The 19,050-nt window shown below is 39.0% G+C and overlaps 2 protein-coding genes across 2 annotated transcripts in view; both read right to left on the reverse strand.

The window, feature by feature from the left end:
* The window catches only part of LOC106093651 (uncharacterized), a 367,744-nt gene that overhangs the window by 242,611 nt on the left and 106,083 nt on the right, over positions 1-19,050 (reverse strand). The gene's annotated exons all lie outside the window — the stretch shown is intronic.
* Positions 2,573-2,994, reverse strand: LOC106092778 (uncharacterized). Its single transcript, XM_013259703.2, has one exon. It carries the CDS (start codon positions 2,992-2,994, stop codon positions 2,701-2,703), a length of 294 nt encoding a protein of 97 aa, XP_013115157.1. The 3' UTR covers positions 2,573-2,700.

Below are 19,050 nucleotides of genomic sequence, written 5' to 3' on the forward strand. Positions count from 1 at the left end.
GGTATACTAATCAAGTAACTCCGTTTGTAACACTCGAAATATTGATCTAGGACCCCATAAATTATATATATTCTTGACCGTCTCGACATTCTGATTCGATCTAGCCATGTCCGTTCGTCCGTCTATCTGGCGAAATCACGATAGCGAACGAACGCGAAAAGCTAGCCGCTTAAAATTTTGCACAGATAGTTAATATTGACGTATGTCATTGGGCATTGCAAATGAGCCATAGCGGTTCAGATTTGGATATAGCACCTATATAAACCGATCTCCCGATTTGACTTCTTGAGCACTTGGAAGCCGCAATTTTTGTCCGATTTGCCTGAAATTTTGTACATAGTGTACTGTTATGACTTGCAACAACTGCGCCCAGTACGGTCGAAATCGGTCAAGAACCTGATATAGCTCCCAAATAAACCGATATCCCGATTTGAATTATCCCTTAATAACACCTTGGTTTGACTTCTTGAGCCCCGGGAAGCCTCAATTTTCATCCGATTTGGCTGAAATTTTTGCACGTTATGCAATGACTCTTAATAACTATGCCAAATACGATCCAAATCGGTCAAGAACGTTATATAGCTCCCATATAAATCGATCTCCCGATTTGACTTCTTGAGCCCTTACAAGCCGCAATTTATGTCCAATTTGTCTGAGATTTTGCATACAGTGTTTTGTTATGACTTTCAAAAACTGTGCCAAGTACGGTCCAAATCGGTCTATAACCAGATATAGCTGCCATATTTAAGCAGAGTCCATGGTGGTGGGTTCCCAAGATTCGGGTTTCTACAATTTTCATTCTAAATTTTTCAAAAAAAAGTTTTTTTTTTCAATTTTTATGCTACAAAAAAATTGCTGAAAAGCCAATTTTACCACAAATTGGCCAAATCGGATAAGAATAAAGCCCTCCAGTGGCTCAAGATGTATATTCGGGAGATCGGTTTATATCTGGTTTTTGACCGATTTGAACTATATTCGGTGCATCTATTGGAGGTCATAGGAAAGGTTCTCGTCTAATATTTCATACAAATCGGATAATAATTGCGACCTCTATAGGCTCAATAAGTATATTTGGAAGTCCGGTTTCTATGGGAGCGATATCAGGTTTTGATCCGATTGAAACCATATTTGGTACATCAATTGGAGGTCATAAGCAAAGTCGTCGTGCGAAATTTGAGCAAGTTCCGAAAAAATAGAAGCTATGAAAAATGTAAATTTGCTTTATCTCCTAAATTATACCACAGTCCTATGGTAGAGGGTATGATAAAACATCCCCAAACAATCCATTTGGATTCCTCTTTCCCTCACTCGAGCTAGAATTTTATCTTTCTAACCACTCGGCGTTAATGTGTTGAATAAAACAAGTAAAAAGGCGTTAAGTTCGGCCGGGCCGGACTTTGGATACCCACCACCTCGGGTATATATGTAAACCACCTTTCATCAAAATCCAGTGAAAATTGCATACATTATGTCTTATAGCAGTTACATAAAAATATGATCCTATTTGGACCAAATACTTATAATTACAAGTCAATGTTCAATTATGTATAACAAAATATTGGTCTTTTTAGTAGCTATATCTAAAAATAAACCGATCTGAACCATACACGGATGTCGAAAAGCCTAACATAAGTCAATGTGTCAAATTTCAGTTAAATCGGATTATAAATGCGCCTTTTTTGGGGCCAAGACTTTAAATTGAGATATTGGTCTATATGGCAGCTATATGCAAATCTTGATCGATCTAGACCAAATTGCAGAAATATGTGGGGGGCTTAACTTAACTCTCTGTCCCAAATTTCGGTATCATCGGACAATAAATGCGCCTTTTATGGGCACAAAATATTAAATCGAGAGATCGGTCTATATGACAGCTATCTCCAAATCTGGACCGATCTGAGCCAAATTGATGAAGGATGTCGAAGGGCCAAACACAACTCACTGTCCCAAATTTCAGCAAAATCGGATAATAAATGTGGCTTTTATGGGCCTAAGACCCTAAATCGGCGGTTCGGTCTATATGGCAGCTATATCCAAATCTGGACCGATCTGAGCCAAATTGACGAAGGATGTCGAAGGGCCTAATACAGCTCACTGTCCCTAATATCAGGAAAATCGGATAATAAATGTGGCTTTTATGGGCCTAAAACCCTAAATCGGAGGATTGGTCTATGTGGGGGCTATATCAAGATATCGTCCGATATAGCCTATCTTCGAACTTAACCTGCTTATGGACAGAAAAAGAATCAGTGCAAAATTTCAGCTCAATATCTCTTTTTTGAAGACTGTAGCGTGATTTCAACAGACAGATGGACAGGCGGACGGACATGTCTAGATTGTCTTAGATTTTTACGCTGATCAAGAATATACATACTGTATGTGTTGCAAACGGAATGACAAAATGAATATACCCCCATCCCTAGGTGGTGGGTATAAAAAACGAATTTTTTTAATCTTTTTAAATCGTTTTATTTAAAACTAATTTTAACCAAACTAACATGATAAAAAAATGTTTCCCTTTGTGGATTGTCGGCTACCAAACATCCGTATGCCTTAGAAAATGTTGCCATGTTTCAGCAAATCTTTGAGTTATCTTCCATTCTATTGTGCCAATAACAAGGAGATTAGGCAAGTCATTCTTCACTGCTTTGTCAAGCGTTGTCCAGTTCACTGTTGTATACCATCCATTGAGTAAATCCCTCACAACTCGGTACTTTCCAAATTGGGATTGGCATTGCGAATGCCCAATTTTTCCAAGTTATAAATGCGTTTGATTTGGTGCTTCAGCTTCTTCTTGAACAGCAATTCCTGATTGATGGCCCGCAAATCTTCGGTAGTGCATTTTTCCAAATTTCGAACGCTTTTGGTGATCAACTTGTCGGTGAGTGAGATTTTGGTACGGCTCAAACGTTTAAAGCTGACTTGTCGGCGTTTCAGCTCTTCGCGGTACAGGAACAAAGTGTAGCTAATTGAAGATTTTCCCTTGGAATCCATTGATGAGAAGTATAATTTTTTTGCGTTGTCTCACAAGGTGATGTTGTCGCTGTGATTTCGCCAAAGAGACTGTTGCCATGAACTAGTATCGCCAATAATTTATATGAGAGTTGAGGTAGATATCCTACTAACGTATACTTAGCTTTGTTTTTTATTAGCACACTGCCGTGTTAGCGTTAATCCCTTTGTTTGTTTAGTGCCGTTAACTAAACTGTATTGCAACCGCAGCGCATTGTGTAGGTTCTCATTAATTAAATAGAATGACAACTGTGTTTGGGCAAATCGCTGTACCTGCAGACTCATTGTGTAATCCCACAAGCGGTCATAGCGGCTGTTTAGCTACCTGTGTTGCCACTCTGGAGAGCCTTGGCGTTTACATGCCACGAAGTCATAAAAGGACAACAATGAATAATATTTAGTCAACAATTTGCATGATCATTCCTGCCTCTGGGTCTCCTTTTATTTGCAAATGCTTGAAACATTAGGAAACAGATGGCAGTTGTTCAGATTCTTAATTAGGAAACATTGGAATTTCCTAATGATTTGCTAATGTCGTAGGTTTAAAGACGATCGCTATGAGACTGAACAAAAACGATCGAGTCATAAAACCCCACCAATTGGGAAAATGTTTATAAAATAGAGGAATAAAAGTTCAATGAAATGTTTACTCAAAGGTTTATTCGATAGTATTGACGAAATTTACAATGCAGTTCAACATTTGTCCCATGTATGAAATATGCAAAATTCAAAATAATTTGGGGTCAAATGACCTTGGGGGACGCCCCATCCAAAACCCACCCGAACGGACATGTGTACCGATTGGGACAATATGGGTATCCATTGAAAGGTATTTAAGAGTACAGTACAAATTTGGCATTAAGTGTCGGGGCCCCACTAGAAACACCACCCAACAGGACACTTTAACCACTTTGAGCAATATGGGTATCAAATGAAAGGTATTTAAAAGTAGAATACAAATCTGACACAAAAATTTATTTTTTGATGTCTGAGGGCCCACCCCACCCGCCAGCAAGACAAATTTACCTATTGGGACAATATGGATATCAAATGAAAGGTATTTGAAAGTAGAATACAAATCTGACATAAAAATTTATTTCTTGGTGTCTGAGGGCCCTCCCCACCCCCCAAAACCCGCCAGCAGGACAAAACTACCGAATGGGACAATATGGGTATCAAACGCAAGATATTTGGAATCTGTTATAAGAATTTGGTCCAAGGTGTCCACAGGGCCAACGTCACAAAATGGGTATCGAATGAAAGGTCTTTGGGAGTTGACTACGAATCTGGAATGCACACTTAGGACGGAGTCTGGGACCTACCCACCCATTAAATACCCTTCAGTAGGACGTGTAGTTCGATCGGGATAGTATGTTAATTAAAAGAAAGATCTATGGCAGTTTATTTCGAATCTAATGTTGGTATAAGGATTTAAGTATCTGGGTCACGTCCTACCGTTCCGCAAGACAGTAGATTGCGACAATAAAAGACTTCAATATATTGTCAAAAAAAAAGGATTTAAGGATAGGTTAGAATAGGACAGAAATAAAAGGTCTTTAGTGGTAGAGTAAACTTTTTACCCTCAAATTGGGATGGACACAGGAGGACCTGCAGATCTTTAAGATTGTGGTATCCGAAGTGGTCTCTTTGAAATATAATTTTGAATCGGACAAAATACAAAAAAAAAACTAATTAGTATGAATCTGAACGAGACCCGTAGCCTCCTTCAAAATAACTTGACATTATGGAGCTCAAGCACGATGCTGGTATTACTTCAGGGTCCACCTCTAAACTCCCTTCAAACCGGTCTTGATTGCCTACTATGGCGATAACTAATAGGTATTTGGTAGTCGAAAACGAATTTGATATTCAATTTTGAGGCCAAATGTTTCGGGGGTTGTGTCACTCTATAAACTCCCGCTAATCCAATGGCAATTGGGGCTCAAATTAAAGAAATTTGAGAGAAGATCACGATGCTGATATCTTTTCTGGGCTAACTATGAGGGTGGCCGCCCCACCCTGCGTACCCCTCAAATTGGACATATTTGTGGATAGTGGGAAATAGGGGCTCAAATCTGTATTTGTTTCAGGGACGCCTTACCTCATACAGCCCCCCAAAAACCACACATATATACCGACTATAGCGATATGTAGCTTCAATGTGGTTTTTGGGAGTGGAGTATAAATCTGATATCCACTTTCGGGGCAAAGAGATTGGCTTCTCCAATCCACCACCAAATCCAAGAGAGTGAAGTATATCTAACATCCAAACTTTTTATGGGCTTACCCTCCCCTTACCCTATTTTCAAAAACCCTAGATCTCAGAGATGGATGATAGGGAGATGGGATAAAAATTGCGGCTTCCAGGGGCTCAAGAAGTCAAATCAGGAGATCGGTTTATATGGGAGCTATATCAAAATCTGAACCGATATGACCCATTTTAATCCCCATACGACCTACATCAATATTAAGTATCTGTGTAAAATTTCAAGCGGCTAGCTTTACGCGTTCGACCGCTATCGTGATTTCGACATGGCTAGTTCGACTCAGAATGACGAGACGATCAAGAATAAATATGCTTTATGGGGTCCTAGATCAATATTTCAGGGTATTATAACCGGAATGACTAGTTTAGTATACCCCAATCCTATGCTGGTGGGCATAAAAATCTTAAATTTTGGACCAACTTTTTTTCAGTGTATAAAAAGAGCATATCGGCAGATAAATATTCGTCGAGGCTATATCTACCTCAACGAATATTTATCTGCCGATATGCTCTTTTTATACCCTTCGCCATAGTATGGTGGTATACTAATCTAGTCATTCCGCTAGTTACATCTCGAAATATTGATCTGGGACCACATAAAGAATATATATTTTCTTGATCATCTCGACATTCTGTGTCGATCTGACTATGTCTGTCCGTCTGTCTATAGCAGTCACGATAGCGCTCGAACGAATGAAGATATCCACTTGAAATTTTGCACAGATACTTCCTATTTATGTAGGTCGTTGGTGATTGTAAATGGGCCATATCGTTTTAAATTTGAATATAGCTCCCATATAAACCGATCTCCTGATTTGACTTCTCGAGGTGCTGAAAACAGCAATTGTTATCCGATTTGGCTGAAATTTGAAAAAAAAATTGTTTTAATGTACTTATCAGCTTACACGCCATATGTGATCTAAATGGACCCATATTTCGATATAGCTGCCACATAGACCAAACTCCAAATTAAACATCTTTGGCTTACAAAATGTGTGTTTTTATACCCACCACCGTAGGATAAGGGGTATATTCATTCAGTCATTCCGTTTGCAACACATCGAAATCAATTTCCGACCCTACAAAGCATATATATTTTGGATCGTCGTAAAATTCTGAGACGATTTAACGATATCCGTGTGTCTGTCCGTCCGTTGTAATCAATCTACAGCTTTCAAAAATTGAGATATTGAGCTGATATACGTGAATATGTTTGATGCACGCTGGTTAAGTTCTATGTTTGATGCACGCTGGTTAAGTTCTTGAACGGGCTAAATCGGACCATATTTGGATATAGCTGCTATATAGAGCGATCTGACGATAAAGGGTCTAATGCCCATAAATGCTTTATTTTTTATGCGATTTCGCTAAAATTTAAACAGCAAGTAGTTTAAGGCCTCCCGACATCCGCCCTAAATATGGTCCAGATCGGACTATTTTTGGATATAGCTGCCATATAGACCGATCTGCTGATAAAGGGTTTGAAGCCCATATAAGCTGTATTTATTACACGATTTCGCTGAAATTTGAAGTAGTGAGCAGTTTTGGGCCTCCCAACATAGGACCCAAATATGGTTCAGATCAGACAATATTTAGATATAGCTGCCATATAGACCGATCTGCCGATAAAGAGTCTGAAGCCCATAAAAGCTTTATTTATTACCCGTTTTCGCTGAAATTTGAAATAGTGAGTTGTTTTGAGCCTCCCGATATTCGAACTGAAAATGGTTTAGATCGAACTATATTTACATATAGCTGTCACATAGACCGATCTGCCGATAAGGGATCTGAAGCCCATAAAAACTTTTTTCTATCCAATTTTTTTTTTATTCGTTTTGGCTGAAATTTAGAACGGAGTGTTAAAAAAAAAAACAATATACAACTGTGACGAATATGGTCCAGATCGGTTAAACTTAAAAACGTGCCCCCTATTTTCGGTATTTTTGTTCTGGAAACCTCATTTTTACTCAATTTTTTCTAAAATTTGGCACAATATTTTCTCGGCATGACAAAAGTATATTTCAACCTATGAAGGAATTTATCAATATTTTGAATAAGGTAAATTTCTAAAAGAGAGACTTTTACACTAGTTAATTGAAGAATAGATGGAATTAAGAGTAGCTTGAATCGGAGTTGGGAACAGTTTTATAAAGGTTGTTTTTTAAGAGCTATAGGAAAGTTTTTCAAAAAAAGAAAAAAAAAAAAACACATTAAATTCAAAAAATGCATGAAATCTTAATTTGAATTGGGCACCCCGGTAGCCGAGTTGGTAGCGTGCTTGGTTTACCAGTGCAGGGGTCGTGGGTTCGATTCGAAGCCTTGGTCTGTCGCTACTGTGGTATCACAACTGACTTAAAAGTGAGTCTGCAAAGGACTGCCACTCTTACCTAACCTTATTTGAATTAATATGATTTAATATTTGAAGATTATTTCATGCGAATGTTGACCGTGACTGCGTCAATCCGCTTAGTCCAATTATGGTATACTGTTTCAATCCTTCAGGCCGGTATCTCACGAATAAATGCTAAAATGTTGTCTTCCAAGGCGTCAATTGAAGCGGGTTTGTTTGTGTAGATATGAGCTTTAACATAGCCCCACAAAAACATAGTATAAAGGCGTTAAATCCCACGATCTAGGCGGCCAATTGACCGTTCCCGAACATGAAATAAAATGTTCACTGAACTCGCCTCTCAATAAAACAATTGTTACGCGTGCTGTGTGGCATGTGTCACCGTCTGGTTGAAACCACATATCATGCCAGTCAAGCTCTTGCATTTTGGGCAAAAAAAAAATGGATATCATCTCAGGGTAGCGCTCACCATTCACAATTACGTTACGATTCGCATCATCTTTGAAGAAGTACGGTCAAATGATGACACCAGCCCATAAACCGCACCAAACTGTGGCTTTTTCTGGATGCATTGGTAGCTCTTGCAATGATTCTGGCGGATCTTCACTCCAAAATTGACATTTCTGCTTATTTTCGTACCCATTTAGTCAAGAATGAGCTTCGTCGCTCAAAGGAAGAACCGCGCGATGAACTTTTTCAACAGAGAATTCACATTTTGATAATAGAATTCAATATTTGCAAGCGTTGTTCGTTTGTAAGACGATTCATGGTTAACTTATAGACCAAACTGAAGATGTTTGACCGTGAAACAAAACACGAAATGTGCATTAGCTGTTTAAGCCAGTATTACCAAAAAGATATTAGCTAAAAAATCACCCCTTAGCTCCCATATATATGTCTCGCCCGATTTACACTATAATGGCCGTAGTAACTAAAATTTTCTAACGATCTGTACAAAATTTGGCAGAGATTGTTTTGCTACTAATCACAAAAAATTGGTTCAGATTTAGATATAGTAAGGCGGGCGAGCTTGCGAGACTTGGTACTACCTTACACATTCCAGGGAAACTGGAATCTGTGGGTATGTCCCTAGCGACAAAGTTTTCAGGATCAGCCCCGAAGGCCAACGAATAATAGATGATCACAAAGAGGGGGTTGTGAGCATTCCAGAACTATGTGACCTTTTCTAGACTTGAAGAGGTCTACCGCTTTGCTGCCATTGGCTAGAACGGACGTCTCAGTCATTGTGTCCGTCATGTCAAGTCATTGTCTAATCGGATAACATGCTGACGGACTGAGGGTTGCCTGCAACGACTTTTGCAGAAGCTGTGAGAACATCGAAGAGGAAGAGACTATAGAACACCTTCTGTGTGTGTATCCCGCACCGGCATTCAGAAGGAGTTCCACTTTAGGTTCTCATTTCTTTGAGAAACTGTCTGATTTAGCGGATGTGAACATTCGCAAATTATTGGGCTTTTTAAAGCGATCTGAATGGTTCAACGGTAGGAACTAGAAGACATCTTCCTTCTTCTGTTCCTGTGGTATCATAATGGATGCCACTTAAACCTAACCTATGCCTAACCTAGATATAGCTCACATATATATGTGTGGCCCGATTTCCACTTAAATGGCAGTAGTAAGTACAATTTTCCAACGATCTGAACAAGATTGGGCACGGATATTTTTGTTACTGATTTTAACATATCTGCAAGATTTCATCAACATCGGTCCATATTTAGATACGAGTATAGCTCCCATATATATGTCTCAACCGATTTGCACTTAAATGGCCGTAGTAACTACAATGTTCAACCGATCTGCACAAAATTCGGCACTGATTGTTTTGTTACTGATCTTAACATATCTGCAAGATTTCATCAATATCGATTCAGATTTGAATATAGCTCCCATATATATATTTATAGCCGGATGTGCACTTACTTGGCCGTAGTAGTAATGATTTTCAAAGATCTGTTCGAAAAAAGTCGGTCTACATTTAGATAGAGCTATCATATACATATAGCTATTGCCCGAATTTATAATTGTAGGGTAGTGATTTATTAGAGGAAAAAAATCGTTCACCGCCGTCCACTCTTCCTTAAAATACAGGCGCCTTGGTCATGTGGTTCGTGGTAGCCACGATGTGGTACTGTTATGAGCTCCGGCATTAGCTTAGTCTCGCGTAGATACTTTTAACTGCTACAACCACATGGAACATTACTGATTGCAACAAAATTAATAAAAAGGACGACATTATATGTCTGCGACTGTTTGGTTTGATGGTGGGGATTCTGATGCTCTTGGACCCCTCTCTGCGGATTGACCGTTAGAAAAATCCATTTTGGTCGCCTTCTGGTGTTGATGGTTCCCTTTAAAATCATGACTGGAAACCTCCTTACCTCACCTTACGGAATTATAAATACATATCGTCCATTTCTGGAAGCCACCATAGCGCAGAGGTTAGCATGTCCGCCTATGATGCTGAACGCCTGGGTTCGAATCCTGGCGAGACCATCAGAAAAAAAATTTACAGCGGTGGTTTTTCCCTCCTAATGCTGGCAACATTTGTGAGGTAAAATGCCATGTAGAACTTCTCTCCAAAAAGGTGTCGCATTGCGGCACGCCGTTCGGACTCGGATATAAAAGGGAGGCCCCTTATCTTTGAGCTTAAAATTTGAATCGGACTGCACTCATTGATATGTGAGAAGTTTGCCCCTGTTCCTTAGTGGAATGTTCATGGGCAAAATTTGCAATTGCAATTTTTATGGTCCATTTCGCAATTCACAAAAAAAATCACATGTTTCAATAAAGTTAACCTAGCTTGTATTGTTATATGGAGATCTCAAATTGTCTTAAAAGGAAATCTTTAAGGTTAATTGTATGGTATAGCTTATATGTACAAGGTGAAATCTACACCAATAAGCCAGATTCGGTTGTTCTGATGCCACTCTGCATCATGGCTGAAATGTCTAACCGCCTAACCTATCGACCTCGATTTGTTGGGATCTTACGCCAAAGTTATTGGGTCTAATTCTTGCAGGAATAACCCATCGATGTTGGAATAGAAATCTGTCTATATCCTAACGAAACTTATGATAGAAATATTTAATATAAAAATGTATCAGGATATCAATCCCGCGTTATGAGAATTTATCGGCGTTCTTTCTGGTAGGTAAAACACTACAATGGCATCATTTGATCTGCCGTCACACAAAAACATAACCGAAGGAATGGCCTTTGGTTTCAAAACTATGTCAGAAGTAAGTTCACTTTGAATAATTTCTCATGGTATGCCGATCGTAATCGATCTGCTAACCAACGAAAACGCTACAATGGCATCATTTGATCTGCCTTCACACAAAAACATAACCGAAGGAATGGCCTTTGGTTTCAAAACTATGTCAGAAGTAAGATCATTGTGAATAATTTCTAATGGTATGCCGATCGTAATCGATAAATGTTCTCCTTATTCTCCACTAAAAAAGCTGCAATGGCTTTACTTCACAGACTTCAATATTAGTTATCGCTGTTGATGATTGTGTCGAGTCAATTTGCCAGCGATAGGTACCTTGTTCTCAAACGAAAAAAATGTGTACACACATTGGCCTTGGGACTCGTTCAACCGATGGACCGTCGGTGGAGAGCTTAGCACACGGCCTAAACCCAGCGAGAGCCGTCTGGTGGAATTTCCCTCTATACAAAAAGGTTGTCATGGCTATGTGTGTGTCTTGGAGTTGTCGCCGATACAAAGCTTTGCAATTGCGGTGTAAACGTCGGAAGTAGCAAGACCAATGATGGGTCCGTTGCCAAGCGGGACTTCTAGAACCTGTACGAATAAAAACCATGGGGAAGTCAAGGGGTTCCTACAACTTCACTAGAAACGTCTAAACCATTGGCTTTTAAGCAACCCAAGTAAAAACAGGTATCAGGTGGTCTTGGTGTACCATGGAACGTTGGGGTTCCGTTAAGCCTATCCAAACGGTGGTGTGGACACAGCAATGGGAAAACACGGCACTTAATTCTTCTCTCAATTTGCTGAGTTATCTTCTCGAGTACTTTTAGCCGAATGGCGGAATCGAAATCTTCATGCACAGACTTCACTCTGACAATTCACTAGAGTTACCATGTATAGGAAAATAAGTCATTCATAGGGGATCATGACAACTCTGTCCATGCAAAACAGTCCCAATGAGAAATCGCCCCTTATACCCTAGGGGTCAAGACAGGGTGACATAACTAGTCGGCTCCGACAGAATTTAGCCTTTCCTTACTAGTTTAGTTTATACATGAAAACATAAGTGTCCCTAATGACATGTCCAGACAAAAATTAGACCGATTATTTTCTTTAATTTTGATGATAAACTCAGCAAGTTTGTTTCCTATATTTTCCTAAATACATGCTTCTAATCATCATTTAATTTCAATAAAAATAAGACTTTTCGAAATTAAACACTTTGTACCTAATTATATGGCCACCACTGTATATATATAGCTACCACATGCATCCTTTAGCTGATATGAGCTTTTATGACTGCAATAGCTACAAATCATAAACAGGTTCTGCATAATAAAACAAGTAAAAGCGTGCTAAGTTCGGCCGGGCCGAATCTTATATACCCTCCACCATGGATCGCATTTGTCGAGTTCTTTTCCAGGCATCTCTTCTTAGGCAAAAAAGGATATAAGAAGAGAGTTGCTCTGCTATTAAAACGATATCAAGATATGGTCCGGTTCGGACCACAATTAAATTATATGTTGGAGACCTGTGTAAAATTTCAGCCAATTCGTGTAAGAATTGCGCCCATTGGGGCTCACGAAGTAAAATAGAGAGAACGATTTATATGGGATCTGTATCGGGCTATAGACCGATTCAGACCATAATAAACACGTTTGTTGATGGTCATGAGAGGATCCGTCGTACAAAATTTCAGGCATATCGGATAATAATTGCGACCTCTAGGGGTCAAGAAGTCAAGATCCCAGATCGGTATATATGGCAGCTATATCAGGTTATGAACCGATTTGAACCTTATTTGACACAGTTGTTGAAAGTAAAAATAAAATACGTCATGCTAAATTTCAGCCAAATCGGATAGGAATTGCGCCCTCTAGAAGCTCAAGAAGTCAAATCCCCAGATCTGTTTATATGACAGCTATATCTGGTTATGGACCGATTTCAACCATACTTGGCACAGTTATTGGATATCATAACGAAATACTTCGTGCAAAAATTCATTCAAATCGGATAAGAATTGTGCCCTCTAGAGGCTCAAGAAGTCAAGACTCAAGATCGGTTTATATGGCAGCTATATCAGGTTATGGACCGATTTAAACCATACATGGCACAGTTGTTGGGTATCATAACAAAACACGTCGTGCGAAATTCAATTCCAATCGGATAACAATTGCGCCCTCTAGAGGCTCAAGAAGTCAAGACCCAAGATCGGTTTATATGGCAGCTATATCAGGTTATGGACCGATTTAAACCATACTTGGCACAGTTGTTGGATATCATAACAAAACACGTCGTGCAAAATTTCATTCCAATCGGATAAGAATTGCGCACTCTAGAGGCTCAAGAAGTCAAGACCCAAGATCGGTTTATATGGCAGCTATATCAGGTTATGGACCGATTTCAACCATACTTGGCACAGTTTGGATATCATAACAAAACACGTCGTGCAAAATTTCATTCCAATCGGATAAGAATTGCGCACTCTAGAGGCTCAAGAAGTCAAGACCCAAGATCGGTTTATATGGCAGCTATATTAAAACATGGACCGATATGGCCCATTTACAATACCAACCGACCTACACTAATAAGAAGTATTTGTGCAAAATTTAAAGCGGCTAGCTTTACTCCTTCGGAAGTTAGCGTGCTTTCGACAGACAGACGGACGGACGGACGGACGGACGGACGGACGGACGGACGGACGGACGAACGGACGGACGGACAGACGGACGGACATGGCTAGATCGACATAAAATGTCACGACGATCAAGAATATATATACTTTATGGGGTCTCAGACGAATATTTCGAGTAGTTACAAACAGAATGACGAAATTAGTATACCCCTCATCTTATGGTGGAGGGTATAATTAAAGTCTGACCCGATTCAGACATACTCGTAGGTTCTATATCATTTCTATTGTAGTTTGGCAAATATACCAGTGTGAACTTGGCAACATTTCATGTTAGCTAACCCGCATGGTTAGTTGGGCTGAGCCGAATCTTATATACCCTCCACCATGGATCGCATATGTCAAGTTCTTTGGACGGTTTCTCTTTATAGGCAGAAACTAAAAATGATAATAACATGAAATCCCCATGAATTTTTTATATGCTTGGATAAGAATTGCACCGTTTAGAATATCATGAAGTTTATTCAGGGGATCGGTTTATATGAGAGCTATATCAGGTTTTGGACCGATTGGAACCATACTCGGCACATATTTTGGAGGTTCTCGTGCAACATTTCAACCAAATCAGATAAGAATTGCGTCCTCTATAGGCTCAAAAAGTATATTCGGGAGATCGGATTCTATGGGAGCTACATCAGGTTTTGAACCGATTGAAACCATAATTATTACATCTATTGGAGTTCATAGGCAAATTCGTTGTGCAAAATTTCAGCCAACGCGTATAAGAATTGTGCCCTCCAGTAGCTCAAGAAGTATATTCTGGAGATCGGTTTATATGGGAGCTATGTCTACACGTGGACCGATTTGGGTCATTTACAATCCCCACCGACCTACATTAATAAGAAGTAACCAGGAAAAATTTCATTTCGACAGACGGGCGGACCAGACTAGATCGTCTTAAAATGTCGTGATTTAGAATACATATAATTTAGAAAAAATCGAGGAGATAAATGGAATTCTACCGCGACGCAGGCTCAAATCATGTCGAGAAGATCAACAACAGTTTTTCAGGCATTAATTTTCCTTCCTCACTAATGATGGCAACTTTCACTCTACAATTCTACATATCCGCAATTTCATCGAAATAGAATCAGATTAAAATATACGAAGCTCTGGCATCCGGTATGCGTTTTTATACCTACCACCGAAGCATAGGGGTATATTCATTTTTATACCCTCCACCATAAGATGGGGGGTATACTAATTTCGTCATTCTGATTGTAACTACTCCAAATATTCGTCTGAGACCCCATAAAGTATATATATTCTTGATCGTCGTGAAATTTTATGTCGATCTAGCCATGTCCGTCCGTCTGTCCGTCGAAAGCACGCTAACTTCCGAAGGAGTAAAGCTAGCCGCTTGAAATTTTGCACAAATACTTCTTATTAGTGTAGGTCGGTTGGAATTGTAAATGGGGCATATCGGTCCATGTTTTGATATAGCTGCCATATAAACCGATCTTGGGTCTTGACTTCTTGAGCCTCTAGAGTGCGCAATTCTTATCCGATTGGGATGAAATTTTGCACGACGTGTTTTGTTATGATATCCAACAACTGTGCCAAGTATGGTTCAAATCGGCCCATAACCTGATATAGCTGCCATATAAACCGATCTTGGGTCTTGACTTCTTGAGCCTCTAGAGTGCGTAATTCTTATCCGATTGGGATGAAATTTTGCACGACGTGTTTTGTTACGATATTCAACAACTGTGCCAAGTATGGTTCAAATCGGTTCATAACCTGATATAGCTGCCATATAAACCGATCTGGGGTCTTGACTTCTTGAGCCTCTAGAGTGCGCAATTCTTATCCGATTGGAATGAAATTTTGCACGACGTGTTTTGTTACGATATTCAACAACTGTGCCAAGTATGGTTCAAATTGGTTTATAACCTTATATAGCTGTCATATAAACCGATCTTGGGTCTTGACTTCTTGAGCCTCTAGAGGGCGCAATTCTTATCCAATTTGAATGAATTTTGGCACGTAGTATTTTGTTATGATATCCAACAACTGTGCCAAATATGGTTCAAATCGGTTCATAACCTGATATAGCTGTCATATAAACAGATCTGGGGACTTGACTTCTTGAACTTCTAGAGGGCTCAATTTATATCCGATTTGGCTGAAATTTCGCAAGACGTTTTTTATTGTTACTTTCAGCAACTTTGTCAAATAAAGTACAAGTCGGTTCATAACCTGATATAGCTGCCATATAAACCGATCTGGGATCTTGACTTCTTGAGCCTCTAGAGGTCGCAATTATTATCCGATTTACCTGAAATTTTGTACGACGGATTCTCTCATGACCAATAACATATGTGTTTATTATGGTCTGAATTGGTCTATAGGCCGATACAGCTCCCATATAAATCGATCTCTCCATTTTACTTCTTGAGCCCACAAAGGGCGCAATTCTTATTCGAATTGGCTGACATTTTACACAGGTCTCCAACATATAATTTAATTGTGGTCCAAACCGGACCATATCTTGATATCTCTCTAATAGCAGAGCAAATCTTTACTTATATCCTGTTTTGCCTAAGAAGAGATGCCGAGAAAAGAACTCGACAAATGCGATCCATGGTGGAGGGTATATAAGATTCGGCCCGGCCGAACTTAGCACGCTTTTACTTGTTAATATTCCGTTTGCAACACATCGAAATATCCATTTCCGACCCTATAAAGTATATATATTTTTGATCAGCATAAAAAATCTAAGACGATCTAGCTATGTCAGTACGTCTGTCTGCTGAAACTTTGCTCAGACTCTTTTTTTTGTCCATCAACGGGTTAAGTTCGGACTTGATATAGCCCCCATATAGACCGATCCGCCGATTAATGGTCTTAGGCCTATAAAAGCCACATTTATTATCCGATTCTGCTGAAATTTGGGACAGTGAGTTGTGTTACGCCCTTCGATATCCTTCTTTAATTTGGCCCAGATCGGTTCAAATTTGGATATAGCTGCCATATAGACCGATCTCACGATTTAAGGTTGTGGGCTCATAAAAGGCGCATTTATTGTCCGATGTCGCTGAAATTTTGGACAGTGACTTAAATTAAGCTCCGCGACATATTTCTACAATTTGGCCTAGATCAATCAAGATTTCGATATAGCTGTCATATAGACCGATCCCTTGATTTAAGGCTTTGGGGCCATAAAAGGCGCATTTATTATCCGATTTCGCCGAAATTTGGGACAGGGAATTGTGTTAGGTTCTTCGACTTGGATTTGGAGATAGCTGCCATATAGGCCGATATCTCGATTTAAGGGCATGGCCCCATAAAAGGCGCATTTATAATCCGATTTCACTGAAATATGACACAGTGACTAATGTTAGGCTTTTCGACATCCGTGTCGTATATGGTTCAGATCGTTTTATTTTTAGATATAGCTACTAAAAAGATCAATATTTTGTTATACACAATTGAACATTTACTTGTACTTATTAGTATTTGGCCCAAATCGGAACATATTGGGTTGTCCAAAAAGTAATTACGGATTTTTCATATAGTCGGCGTTGACAAATTTTTTCACAGCTTGTGACTCTTTAATTGCATTCTTTCTTCTGTCAGTTATCAGCTGTTACTTTTAGCTTGCTTTAGAAAAAAAGTGTATTTGATTAAAGTTCATTCTAAGTTCTATTAAAAATGCATTTACTTTCTTTTAAAAAATCCGCAATTACTTTTTGGGCAACCCAATATTTCGATATAGCTGCTATGGGGCATAATGTATGCATTTTTCACCGGATTTTCACGAAAGGTGGTTTACATATATACCCGAGGTGATGGGTATCCAAAGTTCGGCCCGGCCGAACTTAACGCCTTTTTACTTGCTACTATTGCAATAGCCTTTATATTGAAACGATCGTTGCATAATTTTACACAAATTTTTCTAAAGGGTGATTTTTTTGAGGTTAGGATTTTCATGCATTAGTATTTGACAGATCACGTGGGATTTCAGACATGGTGTCAAAGAGAAAGATGCTCAGTATGCTTTGACATTTCATCATGAATAGACTTACTAACGAGCAACGCTTGCAAATCATTGAATTTTATTACCAAAATCAGTGTTCGGTTCGAAATGTGTTCATTCACCGTAACGTTGCGTCCAACAGCATCTTTGAAAAAATACGGTCCAATGATTCCACCAGCGTACAAACCACACCAAACAGTGCATTTTTCGGGATGCATGGGCAGTTCTTGAACGGCTTCTGGTTGCTCTTCACTCCAAATGCGGCAATTTTGCTTATTTACGTAGCCATTCAACCAGAAATGAGCCTCATCGCTGAACGGTGAATGAACACATTTCGAACCGAACACTGATTTTGGTAATAAAATTCAATGATTTGCAAGCGTTGCTCATTAGTAAGTCTATTCATGATGAAATGTCAAAGCATACTAAGCATCTTTCTCTTTGACACCATGTCTGAAATCCCACGTGATCTGTCAAATACTAATGCATGAAAATCCTAACCTCAAAAAAATCACCCTTTATTTTGATCAGTTAGCCTTGGAAACCATAATCTGGCCAGATTTGGGTATAAGTTCCACATGCATATATTGTCCAATTGGTGTGCTCTTGCATTTGCTTAAAAGTAGTTGGAATATTCAGAATTTTAGAGTATTATGCAGTCCATCCGAGTTTTGGCTTTTTAACTTGTTTTGGAATGTATAAAGTGTTCTCACCCCTTGGAAAGAAATAATAGTACATACCTGCAAAAAAAAAAAAAAATAGAAAATCGAAAATTGATCGTTAAATTGTTTGTAAATCATTTATTGAAACTTTCAGAGCAATGGTCACATCATTAAAAGTTTGTTTGCAGGATGAATCTGTAAAAATGATTATCTTCAAACTTTTTAAAAAATTAAATTTCACACGACAGCATAGACCAGCAACCCTTGAAACAAGTAATGTAACACTCTACCAACTTTCAGTTTGTACAATGTAACATGACCAGGGCCAATGACCGTTTGTAATTTAATTGGTCAATTTACCACATTTTACTAGACACAAAAGACAAAAAGAAAAAATCTAAAAAAAAATATGAAAAAAAGTTGGCAAGTGCTATTTTGCATTCACATAACCCAGGTATTGCCACTTTATCCACCAGCTAGTATCACCACCTGTCGCTGTAACAATTTCCAATTTTCTAGAGTCTGCAGTAGACCAATTTCTATGAATTGCTAGCAGTAACATCACAAAATCAGAGCGGAGGAGATGCCAATGAATGGATAACTCCACCATTATCCAATGGATAGGGGGAGAAGCGGTTAAATTGTTTTATCACCAAATCAAATCTCTCCTCATATTAGACTTACGAATGAAAAGCCTTAACTTCAGTAGCAATCACACCATTAAATGAACTGGTTTCCTTTAATATCACCATCACAGGCAACACCATAGCTAGAGACCACCACTCACTACTCTCCCTCGAAGAAAATTATTATGAAAAATTGAAACGAAAAAAACAACAACAAACGAACCATAGCAA

Source organism: Stomoxys calcitrans, chromosome 1, assembly GCF_963082655.1.
Source record: "Stomoxys calcitrans chromosome 1, idStoCalc2.1, whole genome shotgun sequence".
In the NCBI taxonomy this organism is placed as follows: domain Eukaryota; kingdom Metazoa; phylum Arthropoda; class Insecta; order Diptera; family Muscidae; genus Stomoxys; species Stomoxys calcitrans.